The sequence below is a fragment of the Poecilia formosa genome, unplaced genomic scaffold (assembly GCF_000485575.1).
Source record: "Poecilia formosa unplaced genomic scaffold, Poecilia_formosa-5.1.2 Scaffold99, whole genome shotgun sequence".
NCBI lineage: Eukaryota > Metazoa > Chordata > Actinopteri > Cyprinodontiformes > Poeciliidae > Poecilia > Poecilia formosa.
Window position 1 is genome coordinate 555730 of NW_006800038.1, and position 25581 is coordinate 581310.

Below are 25581 nucleotides of genomic sequence, written 5' to 3' on the forward strand. Positions count from 1 at the left end.
ATTCTGGTTTATTTTGCAAAGCTGCAATGGAAACACTTTTTTTTTGCTAACAATCAACAACCGGATGTTAACACTGGCGCAAAATATGAAGAATTCGACGACAGGAAGTGGTTGGAGGATGATGATGTGGCATGTTTTTTTAAAGATTTATCCCATAAACAAACTTATTCACAAGTAATCTTAGTCTTGTTTCTTATTTAATGGAAACACAGCAATTGCCAAATTGTGTTTTTTCAACATTTATAATGGAAACATAACCAACTCCTTGGGAGAAAAGACTCATTCCACTATTATAATCAATTTAAATGTAATATTACTTAAATCCATCAGTAAACTGACTGTTTTTGTAAAAATACTTCCTGAAATCAATAAACCATCTGAATGGCTAAACAACACAGACTGTGGGCCAATGGCTCCCTTGGCAGAAGGCAGTGTAGCCACTGTGCATTTCCATAAAAGCGCCTAATGAAAACCTAATGACAATGGGCCGAAACAGCTTATACACATTAGCATTAGCATATAAAACACATTCCCACAGGGGAGCTGGCATTTACATACACATTTTAAGTATACAAAAATAAACACAAAATTGCAAACACTTTTATTTTTGTGCTTTTCTTTTGCAATGATGTGTTTTTTATTGCTTATTTAAGAACGGGTATCTGCACCGTGAAGAAGAACTTTAAAACTGAGTTATTCAAAGAAAAATGAACAAAAATGTCATCAATCTTTAGGAGAAAGTGTCTGAAAAAAATCAACGTCAGCACTTTTCACTTTCACTGCCTCCCCGCTCTCCTTTTGCATTCAGCTCTCATCTTCCTCAATTACAGCAGATCATCATCACGTCCGGTCCCAGGAGGGGCCGATCAAAACAAAAGCAGCTGAATAAAACGCATGAGTGTGTTTGTGTGTGAGTGGACGTGTCTGTGTGGGAGCAGCACACGACTGGATGGGGGAGACGGGATTGTTTCACGCTTCACTGAATACTGATGGAAGCAGCCCCGTCTCTGTGCTCCTCTTCCATTCCAACATATATGATCAGATTCTTAATTAGCACAAAAATCTAAGCAAAAGCAGGAAAACGATGGCATAAAGTTAAATCTTGAATTATAAGTTTGTAGACAAAAATGTCCAAAAAAGACTATGAAAGAGAATGTTATTAAATGCTAATTTAGGAAAAAACAAACTTGCTTTGCTCTCGTTTTGCCAACATTCCTAAGATTAGATCAAATTATGAGTTCACAAAGTTGTTGGAAGTGTCTGATATGGATTATGGACCAGCAGAGAAGATTGCCTTGAATGATCATTCCCACTTGTGTTTTACCACCAACTGGAAGCGGATAACGTCTAAAACAATCCTTGTTGCCTCTAATCTCAGTTGTGTCTCATCCATCATATCACTGATAAAAGTCCAACTTTACCAATGATATGTTGGGTCGACTATCAAACATCTTCCTCTATACAGTCTCTTCTGAAGTGTGACTTGACTGACAGCAGAGCTATAAGAGACCCGAGCAAAAATTAACGATTAAAGTTTTGTACTGCAAAAAATATCAATAATAGTTTAGTCTTGAGGTTGGAAGTGTGCCAATAAATCCTAATTAGGCAGACTTGTGACTCAGTAACAGTGTGTGTGTGTGTGTGTGTGTGTGTGTGTGTGTGTGTGCGTGCGTGCGTGTGTGTGTGTGTGTGTGCGTGCATGTGTTTGTGTGTGAGCGTCTGAGTGACAGTCCACCAGTCTGAAGGACAGGATGACTGATGAATGTCTCGCTTTTCTTTGACAGTTTAAGGCTCCTGTTGCATAACGTGACTAAAGGTGAAGAGTTTCCATTAATTAGACTTCACAGAATTACCAAACAGATATTCAGATCAGGAATACTTTGTTTTGAATCATAACTAACAAAACCTGAAGGATAATCTAAACTAGTGACAGAAAGTTTCTTCCTCCTGATTGTTTTCATAGTTTAATGAAACTGGAAAAAAAACATTACTAAAGCTAAATACTATTTTAGCTCATGGTGAGTAAATAAAGTCCAAAATAACCTTACAGTGAACAATATGTTCACAAACTTGTTAACTTTTGTTTTTTTTTTTTTAAGATGTGAACTCTGAACTGCCTTATTACTGATACAAATAAACTTGATTGATTGATTGAATTACCAGACCTTTAAAAAAATAGTAAAACCTGGGCGTAATATTATGTTGTTAACCTACTAAAACTTTGATAAGTGGGTAAATACTCAACAAAAAGTAATTATGTCCAGTATGCAGTTGACTCCCACCTATTTGCAGCTCAGGATTTATAACTACTATTATATATTGCTTAATTAAACTGAAAAATTACAAAAAGTCTATAAAAATAGATTTCAATTAAACTGCAATAATGTTGCATTCAACAACAACAAACAAGATTGCAACATCTCATGTACTCTACATGACTGAATGTGGGAAAAATGAAAAAAATAAATAAATAAAAACATTACAATATATTTGAGAAAATCAAACATATTTAATTTATGGTTTTCATTAGACTACATATTTCCCTTTCATCAGAAATAGTTTAGTAACCTGGCCGGTCACAATAACGATAAATTGTCCCAGAAGTTATTGGGATGAACGACATTTTTGTTTTTAGACCATTTTCAAGTGATGTAATAGTAATAATGGGATAATAATGCAAGTTTATTGAGCTCAAAGATCACTATACAATAAACTTTAAATTTTAATGAATTTTTAACACTGCAACTGGAAAACATCTTAAATATCCAAAGTAAATAAAACAGAAACAACAAGTAAGGTGAATTATTAAGTTTCTAAATAAAACTGAGGCTAGTTAAGACCAATGCACCAGTCTGAAGACGTATTATACAATTATTGGTAGAGAAAAAAGCATCCAAGTAGAAATTATTAAGTTTGTTTCAATTTATCATGCAATTAATTGATTTATTGCTTATTGTGACAAGCCTATTAGTGACTCCAATGTTACACAAGAAAAGTTTGGAAAGTAGTTTCCTACTTCATAAATCTATGTCATTTATCAGCCATCATCTGTGATTGATCTTGGAGCGACAGTCTTAATTTGGCCTTTGGGTAACTCCGCTTCCCTCTTTCCTGACAGCGCTATCCCGCGCTCTCTTATCTTCTCTGAACTGTTTGCTTTTTTGGCGTGGAGAGACAGAGAGTAGATCAATGTTGTGAGTTATGAAATGACAGAGACGCTGCTGAAGGCACTCTCTCCACGAGACAGACCCTCATTTTCCCCCTTTCTCCTCCACCACCTCCACAAACACATCACATTCGTCAAATATCTGGTCTAATAGCCCTGTAACAATCGTCTGTCTGCTTAGACACACAGCGGGATTCAACCCTCTTGTTTCTTCTGCATCTTTAATTATTAATTACAAGTAAATTTCAAAATAAAGCCTGATAACGATACCTGAGGTTTAGTATCGACCGATGTAGAAAAATCAGTGTTAAATTGACTTAAAACATTTCTTTCTTTAAAATAAAGACATAAATATACTGAATTACATATTTGTTTGATAACTCTGCCCCAGTGCAGCACACTTAAATACACCAATAGCTTCACAAGCTTCGTCAAACATGTAAAAACAACTTTAATTTGCTCAGACAGGGCAATTTAAATAAAATAACGAGTCTTAAAATGACCAAAACAAAAATTGATAACCTTGGTCAAACATGTAAAAATAAACTACAACAAACCTTTTAAATGGTTCAGAAAGTGCTATTAGGAATTTTAAATATAATGTACAGTAAAGCATGATGTCGCTCAGAGCACAAGCATAGAGTTAGAGTGAATAAATTTGCCCTTATGAACCTCACATATTACCACCGACACACTAAAAAAATGTTCAATATTGGGACCAATATAGATCGGATCATTGCTTCTCTAGTGTAAAGTGTTAAAACACTTGTAAAATTTAATTTTTATTCAACTAGTAGTTTTTCTTTGGTTATGGTGAAATTCTTTATTTAACTAAACAACTGATTGCCAATCAGGAAAAATATAAATATTGTGATTTTACAGTTATTTATACCTAACCAAAACTGCAATGTGGCTAAAAAGCAGAACCTTTGGAAAAAACTGATCATTTTAAAATCTCATTAAGGGAAATGATGTGACATTTTGAGAAATGTGGTCATATCTTAGAGTTAAATGAGAAGATCAGTCACTTCTCAGAAAACACTGAATCGTTTTATATTAATTCTGCAACAGGGATTTATGTTGAACACACTAACATGAGAGCCATTTAGTTTTTTTTCTTATTATGTACCAAATATAAAACAGATTATACAAGCATTTATCCCCCTGAATATTAAATTTATTTACAAAGTGAAAGAAATCCGATGCTATTTATACAGTCAGCAAAACATGTTTAAAAATGAAAGCGCCAGAAGAATTTGGTTGGATGGATTATAGCATTAGGATTAAATTAAGTACACCTTTAGTAGTTCTTTTCCCCATTAGAATCACTAATCCATTAATTTGCAAGTTCTCCAAAAAGTCCATCTTTCAAAGCTCTGCTGATTTTATTATTATACGTCTTCCATTTTCAAGCCGAAGAACGTGATTGACTTATTTGTTGTTCTGCTCATATTTTCAAGTAAATGATGGCGTCTGCTGTGAGAATAAATCAATGACTCCCTAGATAGAGCAAGCATGAATGTGCAGATCTATTAATTGAACAAAGTTCTAATTTATTACAGTTTGGTGACAAAATAAATCTAACAGTCTTCTCTAAAAGTTTCTTCTATATTTGGCTATGCTAACAAATTTAGATTACAGACAATGCATGACCATATAAAGTAAGTATGAAACATAAGGAAATCATATTTTTGGGCCCTTCCACAAAGCAAATATGATATCTTAAAACATAATTCTTAACATAAAGAGCATTTTAAGAGCAGCCCTTAAAACGGGAAGCACTTCCATATATGGACACTGGTAATGAATCCTTAACGGGTCCATTTTAAAGGCTACCGAGTGTCTATGGATGTTGGAATATAGTAAATTTTGTGAAGCTTTATTCTTCCATTTGGGTCTCTACTGCTTCTAAAAACAGCCCAAGAGCTTAAAAAAAACACTCAGTCTGGTTTTGTCAATAAGTTATGCTTTTTGGTGTCTGGAAAATGATCAGTTTCAAAAACCTCCAGAACATCACAAATCAGCAGGAACTGCCCATCACCTAGCAACCCCAGCCCGTCACCTAGCAACCCAAGCTGAGCTCTACTAAAACCTCATTATCTAAGAACGAATTTTGTCAAAAAATGTAATGAACATATTTTGTACAGCCCACAGACTTATCCTAGCCTGTTCAAGGAAGCATAATTGGTCACATTCAAAGACACTCAAAGTTAATAGAAGTCAAAGAAACTCAAAATGTATTTATTTTTTTCATCATCTAAACTACACTTGCTATTCCTACATTTTGCAAACTGAGGATTTTGGAAAGTTTTGGAAAGTGCAATTTTGATAAACTTCTACAAACACGGTTCCTTTGATTGATCTAATGCTTCGACAACTGATAAAAACAATTACAAGACAAACAGTAGAGAAATCCCATCCACAGTGACTCTCCGTTAATAAGACATGACCTGAAGTCATCAAAGTTATATACACTCTAAAGAAACTGGTCAGAACGACTTCTCCTAAGACGACTGTCATTTTTCCTGTTCATGCCGACAGATCAGAGAGCAGCTTTTTAAGTCTTAGCCATTCTGAGAAATGTCTGCCATTGCCGCCTTGATGAGAAGTGACTGGGGAATTCTTAGATTTATTAGCACTCAGTGAGCCAGTGTCATCAGAGATTACGCCCCCTATCCTTCACTGCTCCACTGGCATGTCAGCCTCCGAATTTCAATTTCCTCCCCGAGAGGATGGGAAGGCTCTGGCTGGCGACCTGTGCTTGTGACCCTGGGGTATCACAATGAATAGGCAGGGAGGGGAAGGAGGGACAGATACGGGACGCTCATGAATTAGGGATGAATTCAGTGGTGCATTCAACTTTGGCTTTGGCTGTATCGCCACGGAGCATCTCGCAGATAAATGGCAATCAAAAGGATGGAAGACTGGCCTTCCTGATTATTTATTCAGAGGAGGAGCTAATGGACAAACTTAGCTCCTGTTCTTATGACGCCACGTTCAAGGCGTGTCACTTTCGCAGGCTTGTGGGGTGACGTGCCTTGGCCTATCAGAATTAGTGCTTAGCATTGACTTTTAAAGATAACGAATGTTTAAACATAGCTAAATATACACTTTGATTTAAAGTTTTTACCCGTTTACATCTTTATACTTTAGTTTGGACAAAAAACAATAATCTATATTGTGATAGACGCATGATAAATATTGACAGATAATGGATCTGATTGAATATTCACTGAACTCATTCTGGGGGATGTAAGCAGAGGAAAGGCTTTAGCTGCTCAACCTCTGACCAGCTTAGCAAGGTTGGTGGCATTGACTAACTCACTCACTCTTTGGTTACCTAGCAACAACCTGCTGTGCAACTTCTGGTTACCTAGCAACAAATTGCTAAGCAACTTGAAAAGCAGCAGTTTCAGTTTTTTTTCTACTGTGCCTCACCGTGCCTAAAAATTTAAAACAAGCGTGGAATGAAAACTGTGGATAAAACAGGAAAAGAATAGACATAAGAGTCATTTTCCAGAATATTGAAGGTGATACAGACATTAGAGATAAGAATCTTTCAATTTCTATTGATTCAATTCAGATTTTTAAGGTAGCTATTTGATCCAGAAACAATTTTTGATTCAAACAATTTTCTATTCGGAAACGATTTCCAATCCGAACCCAATTTTTCTATCCTAGAAATTCAGTTTAAATTCTATGACAGAAAAGAGGAAAAGACAGTAAACAAATAGAAAATGTATTTGAAACAATTGTATAAGGTTTTGGCATAAAATTCTGTAACTTAAATTACCAATATTAGGTTAGCTTAGGTCTTTTCTTACATAAAAAAATATATATATATATAAATTATTCAAAATGCACACGGTGGGGGAGTGTACGCATAATGCGATATGCAGTAGACCTGCAAATAAAAGCTGCAAAGATGTACAAATTTCACAAATTCTTTGAGCATTTTGGATCAATTCAGAATTCTAATTCAGAGGACTAGGAATTGCAATTATCAATTTTAAATGTAGCAGACTTAAACAGAGTGTAAAAGCGGAAGTTATGTTGTGCAAATGAAACTGTACTGACCATCCATTCTGAGATGATGATGTCAACCTTCTCCACAGGAAGCTTGATGTCCTCTATGCGACCTTTAATCAGAGTGATGATGTTCTCCAGCTGATTGGACCTGCAAGGAGACGCACTGAAAAGTAAGAAACTGCACAAACACTAAAAATGTTTAGGCATTATACCAAATCGTTATCTGAACTTTTATTCCAAGTTGCTTCTATCTCAATGTGTTAAACAACTAAAAACATCACAGGAAGTAAAACTGTCCTAAACTAAAGTAACTGGTGAAACTTGATAAAACCAGAGTTTTGTCATTCTTGAACATTTTTTTTTTCCTTTAGGCTTTTACTGCAGCCTCTTTGATATGTTTAGTTTTGGTAAATTTCATCTCAAACATCTTAACATAAAACTTATCCCATGACTAAGAGAAACACTTTTTTCACATCGCACAAGTCATGTGAACAGCCGGATGTTACTACTGGCGGAAACGACAAAGAAGACAACAGGAAGTGGTAGGAAGATGATTTTTTAAATGACTTATCGCTTTAACAAACTTATTCAGGAGTAATTTAAATTGCATTTCTTATTTAATGGAAACACAACTGTGGTGAAATTGTGTTTTTGTTGTTTTTTTCTACATTAGTGGAATATCAAAAGTTTTGCGCACATTTGTAATGGAAATGCAGCTGGAGTGACAGCAAATTAAATACAATGGTAGCAGTCTAAACAATGAGTAAATATGATGAAAGTATTCTGTTTATTTTTTCTTTTTTTCTTTTTTTTGAATTTTCAAAACTTTTCATTGATCAGCAGTCAGCATCTTTACTCTTCTGCACCCAAGTCTCTTCAGACTGAAACAGAGACATGAAAAGGACAAAACTGTAAGTATGAGCCAGCAATATGTCTGGTTCGGGTACGAACCGTAAGATCACCGCTGCCGTTGAAATGATCCCTCCTTTCTGAGCGGCCCGTTTGGGTATCAATCTCTGTGAATATTCCATTATCGTGACAGCTAATGTTACAGAGGACAGAACAATTACTCACAGAGGCCCAGGGAGCATTTCTGCAGCAACGATCCTTATCTTAAACTGTCTCTCCCATCTTGGCTGCTCCTCTAGTGCTGCTATCACCTCCTCCCAGAATCCAACACTCGCCCCTGCACCCATAACCCCCCCGCGCGTCCTGTCCCACCTCCTCCACCTTTCACAAGAAGGAATCACTGTAATCTCATTATTGGGGTAATTTAGAGGACAATGTCAGGACTCTGGGGACAGAGTCAGTATCTCGGTGTATTTGTGGGGGTGTGAGAGCAATGTTCACAAATAATTGCTTTCTAGTGTAAAATGTTCACCATGTCATACAATTTGTTTTCATTACGGCTTACATGACGAAGCAAAGGGATTAATACTTCAACACAAAGTTTTAACTTAATCTTTCATCAGATTGTGTTACTGCCTGATGAAATACAGGACAGGATCTTCAGATTAAAGCTGCTAATTTGCAGAAATGCATTTTAAAGACTGTCTTCAGTCTACATTAACCAAAATAAATAGAATTTAATGTATCAAAAAACTATATCCTGTTGTATTTATCACCTCCGTTGAAACACTGTTCCTTTCAAAATTCTTGGAGAATTATTTTTATCCTTTACAAGTGATTTATTACGATTCTTTGAACAGGTTGAGATAGATCTGTGGGCGATAGAAAACCTTTTCATGAAACTATCATAGAAAACAGTCTTTACTCAGAGGCTTCTTCAAATTTGTTGTAGCACAGACCTCTACAGGAAATCTTTCCTGTCCACAGACATCACCATCTACAAAAACTCTGAAAGAATTTTTAACTAATATAAGTTAGAACAACATTTCATTTCCATCTGAGATCAATAAAGTAAATTTAATGTTGATTTTATTGAAATAAAAACCTACTTAGACAGTTTATCTGGGTTTATTAACACTTTACAGCAGCTTCAGACACTTTTCAGAATAAAGATGAACTTTCAGACATTTCCATTTTAAATTTGTCTTTAAATCAGGAATTTCCCTTTTCAAGGGAGACCTGAACTGTTTTAGTTCTGCCTATTTTAAACTTTTACTAATATAAAGGTGCTTTTTATAAATAAATTGGATTAAAATTTGAATTCCCGTCTTTTTATTTTTTTTTACAGGATTTAAGTATTACCCATTAGAAGAGTGACTGAGAAAAAGGGAACACATCAAGCTTTTCATTTAAACTCTGCTGACAGAGCAGAGACAGGAGATGGATGCTCCTGCCCAGCCAATAGGCACAACTTTAATTAGAATCCTCATATTAACATTGAGAGGAAGTACACACACTCACACACACACACACACACACACACGCACACACACACACACACACACACACACACACACACGCACACACACACACTCACACACACACACACACACACGCACACGCACACACACACACAAAATACCAGCTTTAAAGTTATGCACCAAGTCATCACTTGATATTAAATGGTGTCTCTTTGTCACTATGTCTATATGTGAACAAAAGTGTGAAAAAGGATCCGAGCGAGCGAGAATTAAGGGCATCTTTCTTCACTGCTGGGGAACCTGCTACATAACCCGCACACTGACACACACTTCAACAGCAAGTCACTGGTCTGTAAAATTAAAACATCCTTTCCCTTCAGCAAACCCTGTTGTTTTGCTTATACGTCGCTTTCTTACATAACGGTAATAACAGCAGTCATAATGGCCTCTAATTCAAAAATGCATTTCAGTAGCAGGGGAGTGATGGCGACTGCAGGTAGTCATAGTAAAAGCAGAAGCTCCAGTGGAGGTAAATGGACTCCAATGGTGAGAACCAGCAGCTGGAAAACTGGAAACACACTGAACCAGAAATCAGACAGAGAACTACTTCACAAATGGCAATAAGACGCGGCTTTGGTGTGTTCTGTATGTTTGTGTGAATGTGGCTGCTGCGTTCGGACTGCAGCAGAAAAGCCGAGGGACAAACAAGATGAACTGCAGGTGTAAATTATGTACATTATGGCGATGCCATTGACAGCAGCTCTATTGAAGTCAGCCAGCTGCAACAAATAAAAGGCAGATGGAGGTCACACTAAGCTCTACTTACTCCTGCTGTTTGTGGCTGTATGCTGAAGAAAACGTCTATCTTTAATTCAATAATATAAGCATGAAACGAGTAGTTTCATTGACATTAGAGATGCAGTAACTTTTACAAAAATATGTTTTTTACATATTTATTCAAACTGTCATCATGTGACAGCAATAAAAAAAAGAAAATCAGCCACCTCCATATCTAATGCTACTACTGTAGCCTGCAAATATGCACTGCTCCTGGTCAAAAACATCCAATCAGAGCCAGGGGAGGGTCTTAGCGCCGTCAATCAACCTCCTGTATGCTGCTAAATGCAGTAATGGTGGAAAAGAGCTAGATGTTACAGGAAAACTGCTAGCTATGCTAACTAGATCTAGCTTAGCACAAGAGTGATTGGCAGCGCTAAAACCCTCCTCCTGTCTCTGATTGGTTGATTCTAACCAAGTGGTGTATTTCTACAGTTATGTCTTATATTATACTGCCATCACAAAATGATAATTTTAACAAATATGTAAAAAACATTTTTTTTTTTTTTTTTTTTTTTTAGAAAAGGTACATACTGCAACTTTAAACTAAAAGTTTCATTAACTTTTAGTCTAGTTACATTCCATGCTGTTCGTCTCACCTGACTATGTCCATTGCCTGATAGATGATCTCTGATTGGTCCACTGCAATCACCTTTTTGGCCCCAGCTCTGGCGGCAAACATGGACAGTATGCCGGTCCCACAACCCACATCAAGCACCACCTGCAGAACAACAACAGCAGGCGGTGATTACAGGTGGAGGCTTCATGCTGAGCCGCAATATTTATTTCTATCAGTATCTGCAGGAAATGATGAGATCTAGTCATCCGGTGCATTTCGTAATAACCTTCATACTTAATGGCATCTATAACCCAAGAAATACTTCTGGGCTTTTTGATGATCTGATCACTAAACTAACTAAAAACAATATTGCTAAAGAAAAAAAGTCAACTTCTGTTAAAATGTAAGATTCTTTCATTATAAAACACCACAGTGAAATGCATCCTTCTTTCTTTGCTAAACTAAAATAAATGATTTAATGATCATTGATCAAGTTAGTCAGAGGAAAATTTGCCAAAACAAATATCTGGCTGATTAATTGGTCCATCTCCACTTATGTTCTAGAGTACAAAACAATTCAGACACAATATTATTGTTTTATTTTTTTTTTATTGTAGCTATGTCCTTTTTATGTTGGCACTAACTAAAATTAATAAAATAATAATTGAAACTGAGAAAACAATTTCATTAACTGAAATAAATAAAAACGGGGAAATATTATAGCTAACCAGAACTGCAACCATAAAACTAAAACATACTGAAATTATAGCAATAATATCCTCCACTTTTATGTTTATGAATCTATGTATTAGCCTTTTGAAATGATTTCTTTTTCAGCTGTTGGCAAATTAAGGTAGTCAGTACTCCTCCTAACAACAATTACACTAGCCAGCAAAATGGTGACGGCAAAATTTGGGAGAAAATACGATATTATTGAACAACAATAACATTTTCTGAAAAAAGCATCTTCTCTTAAGTTAATGTTTACATAATCACAATACAATATTCCAACCTTTCTGAATTCTGCACCAAAAAATTTATTAATATATGAAAAAAACTAAAACTACAACTTTTAAAAATATAAGTAAAACTAAATATTAAACTAATGGTAAATAGAGCTGCACAATAAATCAATAACGATACATATTGCAATAATGAGTATCAATAGATAATACACCTGATAGATTATTCAATATTCAATATATAGAAAATTAATTAAACCGAACAGCATTCTGGGGGATGTAGGCAGAGAAAAAACTTCTCACAGCTCCGTCACTCAGTCTTTGGTTACCTAGCAACTCACCCATTCTATGGTTACATAGCAACAACTTTTGAGTAACTTGTGCAGCAGCAGTTTAAAGTTTCATAACTGCTTAAAAAAAAGAAAAAAAACGTCGTGTGTAAACTGTGGACAAAACATGAAAGCTCACATCATTAGTTTGGCAGCATTTCAGATATTTAAAACAAAAAAACTAATCAATTATCAATAGAATGATATGAAACATTTATATTTGTATCAGCATTGACACTACCTAGTAAAAACTAAGACACACAAAAGTAATTAAAACTAACTGAATTAGACAAACAAAAGGTCACAAAGACATAAAGCTAAACTATAATGACAAGCCCAATCTATAATAAGCTTGGTTAGCACAACAATTAATTGTTTAAAGTGCAATTCTAACCAGCGCTGGGGAAGCAGCTACAGTGCATCCATCTGTGTTTGGTTGCATCTCTATTCAGGGTAACTCAGTGAGTATCCTGCTGTCTTTGTGAGTTCACAGAGTGTCGCAGGAACAATGCTGACACGACACAACTCCTCCTTTCTTTCTCCAATCCTGATGATACCATTGTGCTCTCCTCACCGTCTGCTACTGTTAAAAAAGACACTTCCTTCTCTGCTGACTGAGTCAAGCTGACAGGGATAATGCAAGTTCCCATCAACACAAACAACCTCTGTCCTCTACAGCCTCGTCTGAACAAGCAACTTCCCATATAATGAAACGCTACGTCTTCCTGGAGCAAAAAGCTACAAAAAAGAGACGCACGGAGGGGGCCTGGCATTCAGGGGGGCGTTATGGGTTTGGTAGTGGATTACAAGTCTGTTATCAGGACCATGCAGTCGACATTTGAGGCGTTAATAGAGAGCTGCACGGCCTCCTAAATCAGACACTGTCTCTTTATTAATGTCCTGTCTGGAAAACGCAAACGTCCGTTTCGGTTTAATGGGATTTGCTGTACATTATAGCAGTTAAAGCACGAATGTAAACAAATGAAATCAGACATGCTGCGTTGCATTGGCTCACCTTGTCTCTGAACACTTCTGGGTTTTTGTACATGAAGTCGCGGTAGCTCTCTGTCCGCACTTTATCCTGGAAAAAGGAAAAAAATAAAAGCAGCAATATCAGTTAATATGCTGAGTTAAAGTTGGTCCATAAATGTGAAGAAATGTGAGAATCAATCTGAAGAATAAATGCAAACGTTTGCAATAGATGCACGACTGATGCAAAAACAAAATCTTACCAAATATTTGCCAAACTAACTTACATGTAACTTATCAGCAAGATAAAGAACCTTGTTTGAAGTCAATAACTCACTAAAACTGATGAAATTTCCACTGGCAGATGATTTCACTTATAAAATGGGAAAACCATCTGTCAGTGGAATAGGTACTTTTTCATCCGTAAGGGAATTATTGACTTAAAACAAGTTCCTATGTTTTTCTGAGAAGTTACTTCTAAGTTAGTTTTTCAGGATGTCAAGGGTCCAAATATTTCTGAACAATAAATTAGACTTAATACTTGGCAACAATTTTATACAAGATATACATTTTAAAAAAAAACTAATATTTTCTACAACCTGTTTTCTTCTGCTATACTTATCCAATAAAATATTTAAATCAAAATCCATACTTTTTCTGACTGTATCAACCTGATATCGACTTCTTTGAAGAAATGTTTTTAAAAAACTGAGGTACAGTGACAAAGATTTTTATATTCAATACATTTTATTGTTAGCTTCATGCTTGATTCTCTGAAATCCTTGGTAATTAATTTACATCTTTTTTCTCAATAAGTTTCTTGCGTCCCTGTTGACTATTTGCAACAAAACGATTGATGGTTCAGTCATCAGGCCTCAATAACTTTTCATCACGATATAGAAGCTTAGATTTTCCAAGATCGATTCATCCTTTGGAGAAACTTTTGGTCACTTCTGACTTGTCGGAGTCGGTTAAATCTCTTTTTGGCTCATTTTGCATAAATAAAAGAAGCTGCAAAGCAATAATGAACAAAAAGATTTAGGATGTTGACCTTGGTAGGCCACACCCTTCCTTTTTACACAGATTCACATCACCTGCTATCCTTAAAGGCCAAAAAGCCCTTTTAAAAGAACAACAAGTAAACAAGGTAACCTCAACTGAATTAAAAAGGCCGGAAAAAAAAAAAAAGAAGTAAAAAAAAAATTAACTCAAAAATTAAAGCCCTGAAAACACGCCCGGGGCCCCAAAAAACCCCCGCCCCTTCCGAAACCCCCCCCTCAAGAAAGCAACAAAAAAAGGCCCCCCCTATTAACCCTTTAACGACATTTTTAACCAGAGTTTCTCTGAGAAGTAGCTCCTATAATGAATTCAGCAGATGCTCAGTTCCACCAGGTGTTTGCTAATTTCTGCTGGCTAGTCGGAAAGAGCCGAATGTGGGAAGTGCTGCTCTGTGAGCCGGAAGCTTGGTCGAAGGCGGAGCTAGGTCCACCTGGGCGTTTTGGAGCTGAATGGTTGCCATGGAGATTAAAGAACATCTCAAACAGGCATGAACAAATCAAGAAAACCCTCCAGGTATATTTTTGATGAGGGAATAACATCACAACATGATGTAAAGCTCAAAATACTACCCCTTTAAATCTACTAAGCATTAAGTTTATCCAAATATGTCTAATAACGATGATATGGTCAAAACAATTAGTTGGCTAATTATGGAAATCAACTAACTTTACCAGGAGAAACTTACTTTTAATCTGAAGAGAACCTCTCTAACACACGGACTGCATGGTGACGCTGTTTGACCAGGATGACCCGGTGAAGCCAACGTCATCGTGTTCCTGGCCCCTCCTCGGGTCTGATGAAGTTTTCAGACTGACGCACACGCAACGCAAAAACTTTACAGCGGTTAGCACCAATCAGGAGGAGGAGGATGTCCAAGAACTGCAGCCAGTCGGAAAACACACACACACTGAGCGTGTGCTGACACTTTCAGGTTTCAGCGCTTTAAGGCGTGTGAAAATTAATTTCCATGTTCTGTACGGACTGCAGCGTCTCACATGAGCGCCCCCCACTTATTGCTGCTTTGTCACTTTTCAGAAGATGTCGTGTCCTCATTATGAATTTCTGATGGTTTTCATTTACATGCTACATTGAGATCTTTCAACCAAGTTACGAGCCAACGAGCCCAGCCTCACAACAACTTATGTGTGGAACTCAGACCTTCAGCATTTCCTCATGGATGCCATAATGGCCGTAAGAGCTGAAGTAGGCCTCGTCCTCATCCTCCCTCAGCTCGGCGACGGCGCCCAGGTTGCCACCCCGGCCAGGTTCTGAGTTCAGCACCAAACCCTGAGCCAGGAGCCTAAAACAAAGGGAGACAAACCTGCAATTAACTTCTAGTACTGGGACAAAAGCAGTGACCAGAAAGGAGGACGTGCAGACAGGACAAAGCACCAAATGAAGGAGATGGGAGGCATTTATCTTTCTAACTCTCTTCCACTCCCTCTGTAATTTTCCCTTTCCTCTTCCTCCCTTCAGCTTCCCTGCTGCAGTGGAATTTTCCCCTTCTTTTTTTCTCATCTTTCCTCTTCCCTTCAAACTTCTTCTACAGGGAAGTCAGATTAAAGTTTGTGCAGAGACCACTGTGTCCCCCTGGTGGCCTGAAAAGGGAAATGCAGGCGGGATGGCTTTCTTAAAGGTGATCCGTTACAATTCCTTAGGTCTGTATCTCTATGCAAAACATGTTCATTACATTCATTACAAGATCATTCTTAGATAATGAAACTTTAGTTTGTTTTTAGTTCCTTTCAGAATGAGTTGCAATACAAAAACACAATCTTATAAAGTATTTTTAGTCCAGTTTCTAGTGCAAATATTAATTATAAACATTTTAAAAAGGACAAACTTATAATTAATTTTTCAGCAACACATAGGAATTTGTTTAAGGTCAATAATTTCTCAATATTGATGAAAAAGTACTACTTCCACTCTCAAATTATTCCCCTTATAACAAGCCATTTTTTCCATAAGTGAACTAATCTACCGGTGAAGACTAGTGCTTTTGTCATCAATATTAAGGAATTATTTACTTTAAACAAGCTCCTATATCTTACTGAAAAGTTACTTCTAAGTTAGTTTAGTCTTGTTTCAAGTAAACTAATACATTTGTTTACTTTGTAAGATTTTGTTTTTGCATTGTGTCACTTTAAATCCGGCTGGCCACTCAATGTTTACACTCACATGTTAAAACAGCTGCAAAAAGATTAGCATTTATGCAACTGTACACCTTTGAAAAGCAGAAGTGGAGCCTCCTGCAAAACCAACAAAAATGCAGTAAGTGGTTTCTTGATGGTAAGTCAGCAACAAAACACTTGTCTTTTCCAGCAGCCATTGTACAGCAGTAAGGCCAGATGACCAAACATGGCAGAGCTCAGTTTGGGTTGTTAGGTGACAAGCTGGGCTTTGATGAGGTTGCTAGGTAACGGGCTGCACCTGAAACGGTTCATTTTCCGACACTAAAAAACATTACTCTACTGCCAAAAATCAGAAGTGTGTTTTAAGTGGTTGTACTGTTTTTAGAAGCAGTAGAAACCCAAATGGAAGCACAAAATACGTTCCCTTTAAAAAAAAAAAAAAAACATTTTAAAAACATCAGAAAAAGGGAAAGAGAACTAAATCACAAACCTTAGTTTGTGCACATCCTCCATGAGTCTGGCCACTGCCTCTTCTGAACGCTGAACTCGTTCTTCGGCTGTCAGGGCTCTGCGGAGCATCTCACCATGGGAATCGCCTCTGGATGATGAGGACGTGTCCTCAGTGCCACACAGCTCCTCCGGGTCTGACAAAAACACAGGCATGAGCGCAACACAGTTAAAACCAGATGGTGATGTTTGTTTTGTTTGTATTTTAATCACGTCAGCTCCACTTCAAAATCTAAAGCACCAGAAGAAATCTGCACCATCTTATTAGGAAAGCACAACGTAATGCATAGCGGACTCATGCCTTCCAGACAACAAAAAGAAAATATGTGGCAGTGATTTAGAAGGTGGGTTTAGATGCAGTACCTGTCTGCAACAGTGGGTCGTCCTGAAGGACCGGTTTTAGGAAGTCCTCACTGTCCCAGGGCAAGAGGCCCTCTGACAGCTCCATCAGGTAGGATGCAGAACATTTCTAAGCATGCAGATAAATGAATACTTCTGTGTTTTATATGAACATACAACTCAAAACCTGTTATTAAAATAAATATGTAAATGCTGCCACAAAAATGACAGACAGAACTTACTGTTGCACGAATGAAATTGATCATTTTTATGTAACCGTAGTCATCTAAACCTAAAGAGAAACAGAGCATGCATGACCGCAGCAGAACAAAACAACAACTGGTCCTGGACACGGTTTAATTTTGTTTACTTACTGTGTTTTCTTATGACGTCTACAACGTTGAGCTGGTGTTCAGCTGTGCAGTGCTGAAGCGTTGCAGAAACAGAGTCCAACAACCTAAACACAAGTGAAACGCAATAAAGTTTGTTTTATTTAGGAAGACTCAAACAAGCTGTGAAAGTTAAAATTAAAAACAGCTTCTCTTATGTAAAATATACAACATTTTAATCTACAAAGTGTGTTAGTTTTCCTCCTTCGCATATGGTTATATTGTCATTATCACTGTTTTACACTTTCAGGTAACCCAGAACTTTTGAGGATTTTTAGGAGTAAGGAATTTTGAAAAGTATATAAATTACAATAGAATATGATAGAATATAATAGAATAGTCCTTTATTAATCCCACAGTGGAGAAATTCACTTAATACAAAAAACAGTAACAAAATACACCAATATGAACATAATTTTTGCATTTGAACAAGATAAAACTCAGACATTTTCAGATAAATCTAAGAAATCTTCAAGAAAAAACTTTGACTTTTGGCCATTTTTGGAGCTCAGAAATTTACTTGATTTTTCTTGAAAATTACTCAGATTAGTCTAGAAAAATTCTTGTAAATTTTCAACTTCTCAAACTCAGAAATTTCAAACATTTTCTTTTTTTTAGAACTCTTCTATGATTAATCTAAAGGTTTCTGAGTTTTTCTTGCAAATTGTCACCCTTGAGCACAGAAATTGCCAAGCTTATTTCTACAAAATTTCTGAGATTAATCTAAAAATTCTTTAAGTTGTTGGAGGAAATGTCCTTTTTTTCCTATCTGCAATGGTCCTAACGGGTCGTCGTAGGTTTATCTTTCTCGATTTTTTTTTAAGTGAACAGAAATATTCTCTACAATAAACTGTAGCAAAAAAATCAGTACGGTTGAAAACTGTAGAAATCGAGGAGAAACATAAAAAAAATTAAATAAAAAAATAGCCTCACTTTTCACAGAACAAACAGATAACGGTCTGACCCTCCTCCTCCATCCACTGCCATTGCTCTTCATCACCGTCCACATCACCGTCATCTTCGTCAGAAAGTTCGGGCATCTCTTCAGCATCTATCAGAGTGAAACTTCATCACAACTTCAAAGAAACAACAGAGTCCCACAGCTAACAGCGGCAACGGTCATACAAATATGCAGCAACGCCGTTAGCTGCTAGCTCGGTTTAACGCCACTTAGTGCACGTCTGGTTGCTCAAATACTCTGCAGCGGGCGTGTATAAACCAGTAATAAACGTTTATATTTTAAAATAAATGAGATGCTTTGTTTTGCTTTAGAGTAAACTCACGTGGGTCTGTGTTGTCTGCCATGTTGTCGCCTTTGGAATCGGAGGACTTCCTGATGACGTATCGTGACGTTCCGACCGGTTGGCTGTAACGCAACATCCAAACCACCAGGTGTCACTAAAAAGACGGATTTTTTCTTTTTTGCGTCATGTTGTTTTAATACTTACGTTATCAAATATATTTTAATCTGTCAATATGTTATTTTATTAACATTATGAGGTAATTACTGTTATTAGTTCTTCTTTATCTTGTTTCGTTCTAACTCAGACAAACATAATGGATGGCTTTGCCGAAACTTGCCACCTGTTTTGTACACAGCTTTGTTTCTACAAGGAACACCTGAAGGGGTTATTGTAATGTCAAGTTGCATGAACATGTTTCACGTTACAAATTACACGCCAAAATGCAGACTAGAGCAACATTGTAGCCCAATGTCCTGTCCGGTTGCTGGGAGAGTCAAATCAACACAGTTGAACCTCATTGTGGCTAATTGCTACACGATCAGTTGCCACGGGGGGGGGAACGAAATAGGTAACTTATTTAATCTTAGTTAAAAAGCTTTTATATGTAATTTGCTATCTGTATTCTTGCATAAGATTGTGTGGCTTAATTGAAATACAAGCAAAGATAAAATGAGCAACATTTCTAAGCTGTGTTGTGTCACCTCATACCTTAGTTGAATACCTTATTATTCAACTAATAATGTTCTGTAAAAAGTAATGTATGCACTGAATAACTAATGTAATAAGTAATTTGCTTAACTCGTGTACTTTTTGCGGTTTTAATGGAACAACTTATACAACTGATACAGCAAATGCTTTTAGAGCTACAAAATGTGTTACCATTTTCAGTCACAAGAGGGCGATGTTGCATCATCGACAAATATGCAAACTATGTAAAGTACTTCAAAAAAAAACATCAGTCAAAGAAGTGGAATAATTAGATCGTTCAGTATAAAGACAGGCACATATTTTCAATATTTTTATAAAAAGTAGTTTGCATTATATTATGAATATTTATCATTTGATGCAGAGAATGTGAAACTAAGTTGTCATTCATCACCTGAAAATTGATTTCAGGATCACTTTTTGCAAGAGGTGCATCGGTAAAAGAAAATATTGCAATAATCACAAATGTCTAAAATGGCACAGGCAAAAAACGCTTATGAATGTGAAAATATTTTATTGATTTTTAAACACACACTTAAATATGTAGCATCATTTACTGAATATGTTTGCAGCACATGTATGGACATTCCTTGTATAAAATGTCAACACAATCAGCTTAAGGCGGTGGTTTAGTGTGTCAGAGCACAAATGAAAAGGCCAAACAGTTTGGCATATTTCCCTGATTTAAACATCACAATATAACACAAAGCTATACACTTTACTTTATGCACATTCTTTCATTGGAATTAGGAATAAATATAAGAATATCTGTTTTCAAGTACTTCAAAAATATCTTGATGAGGCTCTTGCAGAATGTGATCATCTATGTAGAGCAGCCACAATGACCTGAAAATACAAAAAATAGTTTTAGCAAGTTAGTTTTAAATTAAGTGCCTGGCATAATGTACTGGTATCACGATTAACATTTACCAATATTCATTGATCAATTAAGATAATCCAAAATAAAGCTTTGAAGAAAAGCTTTGCAAGAAAATTGAACAAGTGATAGTAGATCCAGTTTGACCCAAAAATTATTCATTTTCCCTGACAGAAAATGAACCATACTGATTTTCAAAGTAATTTTAGAGTCAGAGTTCCGACTTAAATCAGAATAATTAAATATTCAATCAGTGGAAAAATGTAAAATGCTGGTCAGTAATTCTAAGAAGGATTTGATTACTGTAATAAAGCTATAATTTAATGTAAAATTTGTAAATTTGAAAACAGATTTTTCCCTTTTTAGTGATTCATTTAATCTAGTTGTGGATGTTTGTCATTTACTATCAAAAATCAACTAGTTGGTTGAATTAAAATCTTTTTAAATCTGCCAAGGATGTGAATAGTTTGTGTTTTTATTCCTATAAATGTTATAAGGGTTCCTATAAATTTGTGTGATTTGTGTATTAAACAGTACAATGTCTGTTAACGTGTCTGACTTCCAGAAATATTGATAATTCAGTTTAAACAAATAAAATAACAGTTTTTCAACATTTTGTACCTTCCATTTATTTCCCTTTCACTTTTCCCAGACTGGCAAGGTCCTTGTTCTCCAGGATCTCCGCCTTCTGCTCCGGCTGCAGCAGAGTGTTGGACACCATCGCTTTCGCCACCGCTTGGATTGAGATGGACATGGAGTTGGAGCAAACGGCAGAGAAGGCACCGAAGAACTTCCTGGCGAGCCACTCTCCGGGTCGACTCTCCTGTCTGTCGACGAGCAGAACCCTGTTGGAGGAAAACGGTACAGCCCAGAGACAGTTTAATTCTCAGTGAAGTCATAACTGTAGGACAAAAGTTGAATCAGTGGCCATTTTATTGCAATTTTTCACATAATACAGCCTTTAATTTAGATACAGTTTTCTTCCTTTGAATCAGGGATGTCCAAAGTGCGGCCCAGGGGCCATTTGTGCCCTTGGAGTAGCTTTGTGTGGCCTCTTGACACAACTTAAAAATAGTTTAAGCAGTTCTCCAGCAAATGGAGTTGGTGCAGATGGATATTTTTTTGATTTCCAATAACAAGTTTACATCTTAAATAATACATTTTAGGTCTTGCTTCATTTTAATGTCAGTAAGTAGGGCCACAAATCGCATCCAATAATTAAAATGGGCTAAATACAGCTAGCGGCCTACAGTTAGACAGTTATCAAACTAAAACTGGAACTTTGACCAACAAGTAAGGAAACTGTACAAGGTGGAGACTCTTTTCCAGACTTTTCAAATTAAAACGCATGGTAATCGGTTGCAAGATGAAAAGAACTTCCCACATCTGTTCTCTTTTATAAAATGGGACCACTTACCCTGGTCTGTAAATGGCTAATCTGTCAAAACCCAATTCCTCAATTTCAGCTTCAACTTGGCCCTGAAAAAAAAAACATCCATTCCATCAGGTCTCTTATTGGCTGTTTTACCTGAGAGAAACATGTTCAGAAAAAGGGATTTCAATATGTCACCACTGAGAAAATATACATTTTGTGTTTCTATTGGAGTTTAAGTTAATAATTCCTTAATACTGATTGAAAAGTACTAGTTCTTTTGTCAGATAATTTCACTTAAAACAAGACATTTGTAAGTGAATGTCTTATAACATTAATTTTTAACACTAGCGGAAATATCTTTGCAAATATCTTTTCCATATAAACTAGACCAAAAATACTTGGTAACATTTTGTGTTTTGCAGTGTAGATTATTTCACTTTTAACACGGGTACACTTGAAATAAGACAAACTAAATTACAAGTAACTTTTCAGCAAAATATATCAGCTTATCTTAAATAAGTAAACTAACTTAAGTAACTTAAACACCTACATCTTGCTGAAAAGTTAGTTATGTTACTTTTGCCTTTAGTTCAGGTGTACTAAGGTATTTGCACTAGAAACTAGACCAAAACACTCTTTAGATTTTGTTTTTTTGCAGTGAAGTAGTACAAGAAAGCTAATAACTGACCTTGACTTTGAGGTAGAGGAAGCTACTTTTTTTATCGGCTCCTCTGGAGGACTCCAGGTGAAACTGTGAGCACCCTCCAGCCTTGGCGAGCTCTGCAGACTTCAGAACGTAGTCATGATCAACTCTGACGAATCCGTCCTAAAACCCAGAAATAATAACATGAGATAAGGATTCCCTTTGCCTTTTATACCTTGATCATTTGGAAATTACTGACACCATTTGCCTGGTGTCACAAATTAGCACCATTCCTAAATTTATGCTAATCGTAGGTACAATGTTCAAACTAAACATCTTCAACATCTGACTGGCAACAAAAAATAATAATTTTTCATACAATAGGGTTGAACTTTACGATTTCTAGCTCAATATTTACCTAGGCTAGCTAACTCAGCTACGCTTGAGAGGCAACGTCAACCAACCCTAAAATAGATGTTGATGCTTAGTCATTGCCAGTGTTGGGTAGTAACTAGCTATATTTACTCAATTATATTTACTTTAGTAACTTTTTGGAAAAAATGCACTTCTAGTATTTTTACTGTGCTATACTTTGAGTAATTTTAATATATTTTGCCAAATACTATATTTACTCTTGAGTAATTTTTTGCTACTTTTTACTTTTACTTGAGTAAAAGCAAGTTGAAGTGATGCTACTCTTGAGTATAATTTTTGGGTACTCTGGTCATTGCTACTGCTTCAACAACGTTGAAATTTGAATTAAATTGCAGCTTATCCCCCACTTTATATTTCATTTACTTACAGCCCCTGCTTTTGCCCTGGTTGTTCCCAGGCAGCAGTAGCCCACATCGTGGCCATTGAAAGCAGCAGCATAGTCATCGAGTTTTTCAAAGTCAACCACTTCCTGTATCTGCAGGCATAAATAATAAAAAGGCATAAATAAGTATTCTCAAGCAGAACATAAAGAGTTATGTTATAATGTAAAAACTGCATCCAGACACTAACCAGATTTTCATACGCTTTATCTTCAAAGCTCAGCTGTCTTCGTCCAATGAGGGTTATTTTGGAGAAAATGTTTCTCTCCAGCAGCTCTTGAAGCAACACTTTCCCAGTTTCCCCAGAAGCTCCCAGGATAAAACAGCTCTTGTTCTGACCCCTGAACTTTTCCTCCAGGGTCTTCATGTCCTCAGCCATGCTGGGAGATAGACGAACATGAGACAGGAGGGTTATCACTTATCTAGAACAGGACATGAAGTAGCAAACGCCAATTAATTTTAATGTGTTTCAAATAGAGCTGGACAATTTGGCTAAAAAAAAAAAATTGTTTCTTATCAGTCAATATTGATAATTTTTGTTTTAAATATCTGAAATAATGCCAGATTGGTAGGATAACATTTCCTGTTTTTCCATATTTTAACTCCACACTTTTTTTAAACAATTATGAGGTGGAAAAACTACTACTTTACAAGTTACTGTCTGCTTTTATAAATAGACTAATAATGGTTTAAACGTGCCTGAATTATGATGTCAGTACAAACACAAGCAACAGAAATGACTGACGAATGGTGAATTAGTGACAGTAAAATATCACTGTTAACACAACTACTATAAAAGTAGTTGTGAATAAATATTCTTCTCTATATCAGCAGAGCTAATACTTTTAATTTCTGTGTTATTCTAAATGATAAATCTGTACAATTTTATATGCATTTCTCATAAACCTTTAAGCAAATTCAGAAGTAGGTTTAAGTTTTTGAAATGCACCAAATAACCACATTTTAACACAGAATCTTGGTATCATACATTAAAATATAAATATATTTTAATGCTATGTTAAATAAAAGCATTTGTTTTATTTACTACCACACCAAAAAGCTTTGATCTCTCTATCCTGCTGTTCAGGAGGCCTAAGCAGCAGCAGTACTGGTACGCATATACCTTCGGCCGGCTCTGCCTTTTGCTAACGAAGCATGACCAAGATAAACGAGTACAAAGATCGGATAGTTTTATTTACCCCGATCTGTATGCCAGATGTCTTTAACTCATATAAACCGGTAAACCAAGAGGCAAATATGTCGGTTCTTGTGTTCTTAAAGCAAAACGAATATAAAAGAAATCGCGTCTTTTTTCCTTTCCTTCCTTTTTTTTTACCTGCTATATTTGCTTGGAGAAGTGTCGGCGAAATAATGAAGTACCGCTGCAACGATGGCAACAGTGACGGTTAAAATCCAGGTTGCTTTCCCCAGGGTGGAGCAGAGGAGTTTCATAACAGAAACCAGAGATGATCAGCCACTTCCTGGTTGCTTCGTATCTACAAGGAGCGCCGTCTTCCTGCTCCGGGAAGAGCAGTGGGGAAAATAAAAATCCTCTAAAGCTCTTACATCGGACTACACGGGTTAAAAAATGTAATTCTGAAACCGTAAATAAAACAAAGATAAATTACTGGATCTGGGGCTGGTGCAATCACCTACCAAAGATAACGCGCTGTAGATGACGCATGCGCACTGGAATCCGGACGGTTTGACGCTCGAAGTGAGATTTTTATCACGTTTTTGACCAAAGTTTATTATCCCAGTTTAAAACAGAGATATTTATCTTAATACATGGAAAAACATCAGTGAAGTAAGCGATATACTAAGATGTTTACGTCATAATTCACTGAATGCAGTCATTTATTGACCCAAATCACAGAACTGTTTTACTGGAAAATAAAATTATCTTATCGGAAAGGACTTAAGATATGTTCAGAATGTCTTGCTTTTATTTTTTTCATCAAAAACGAGTTTACTGTTGCAGTATAGGTTACTGTACTATAAGAAGTGACTAATGGTTGCACAAATTAGTTATTTTAAGCTTCCTATGGCAGATTTGTACTGGAAACTGAAAAGAAAACGGGTGGATCTTACGTTTGAGAGCATTAAGAAAGCATCCAGTCTATAAAATATTCAGTTTTAATCAGCTCTCCAACATGGCATATCATAAACTTAAGAGTACTGAAGTACCGATGACGTATGAAAATACATGGAGTAACAGCAATAAAAGACCTTTGTGTCACTTCAAGTTAATTAATTATTAATGAGAGCAATAATCAAACAAGTAGTGGAGACCCATGATAATGAGCTGCAGAAAT

General features: G+C 36.3%; 2 protein-coding genes across 3 annotated transcripts in view; both read right to left on the reverse strand.

The window, feature by feature from the left end:
* The window catches only part of prmt3 (protein arginine methyltransferase 3), a 52711-nt gene extending 33709 nt beyond the window's left edge, over positions 1–19002 (reverse strand). Inside the window, exons 1-10 of the mRNA XM_016674717.1 lie at positions 18891–19002; positions 18541–18658; positions 17593–17675; positions 17461–17510; positions 17243–17348; positions 16863–17016; positions 15399–15540; positions 13228–13293; positions 10962–11083; positions 7244–7343 (exon numbers count right to left, since the gene is read on the reverse strand). Of these exons, the coding sequence (XP_016530203.1) occupies positions 7244–7343; positions 10962–11083; positions 13228–13293; positions 15399–15540; positions 16863–17016; positions 17243–17348; positions 17461–17510; positions 17593–17675; positions 18541–18658; positions 18891–18987 (1038 nt within the window). The 5' untranslated portion in view covers positions 18988–19002. The remainder of the gene's footprint in view (positions 1–7243; positions 7344–10961; positions 11084–13227; positions 13294–15398; positions 15541–16862; positions 17017–17242; positions 17349–17460; positions 17511–17592; positions 17676–18540; positions 18659–18890) is intronic.
* A 1048-nt stretch (positions 19003–20050) lies between these two features.
* htatip2 (HIV-1 Tat interactive protein 2) lies at positions 20051–24966 on the reverse strand. 2 transcript variants are annotated; one of them, XM_007558773.2, is made up of 8 exons: positions 24923–24966; positions 24603–24782; positions 23457–23646; positions 23254–23361; positions 22497–22634; positions 21851–21912; positions 21055–21278; positions 20051–20402 (listed from the first exon to the last, which is right to left on the reverse strand). In XM_007558773.2, exons 2-7 carry the CDS (start codon positions 24716–24718, stop codon positions 21062–21064), a joined length of 831 nt encoding a protein of 276 aa, XP_007558835.1. In that variant the 5' UTR covers positions 24719–24782; positions 24923–24966; the 3' UTR covers positions 20051–20402; positions 21055–21061. The 2 variants fall into 2 exon arrangements, with proteins under 2 accessions (XP_007558835.1, XP_016530204.1); XM_016674718.1 differs by lacking the exon at positions 24923–24966 and having other exon boundaries at positions 23457–23688; positions 24603–24688.
* Positions 24967–25581: the final 615 nt, after the last annotated feature.

Coding starts and splice junctions, on each gene's coding strand:
- htatip2 (XM_007558773.2), bottom strand. CDS start 24,718: ATGAAACTCCTCTGCTCCACCCTGGGGAAAGCAACCTGGATTTTAACC. Junction 23,647..24,602: donor TCTCCAAGCAAATATAGCAG/GTAAAAAAAAAG, acceptor TCTATCTCCCAG/CATGGCTGAGGACATGAAGA. Junction 22,635..23,253: donor CCAGGGCAAAAGCAGGGGCT/GTAAGTAAATGA, acceptor TCTGGGTTTTAG/GACGGATTCGTCAGAGTTGA.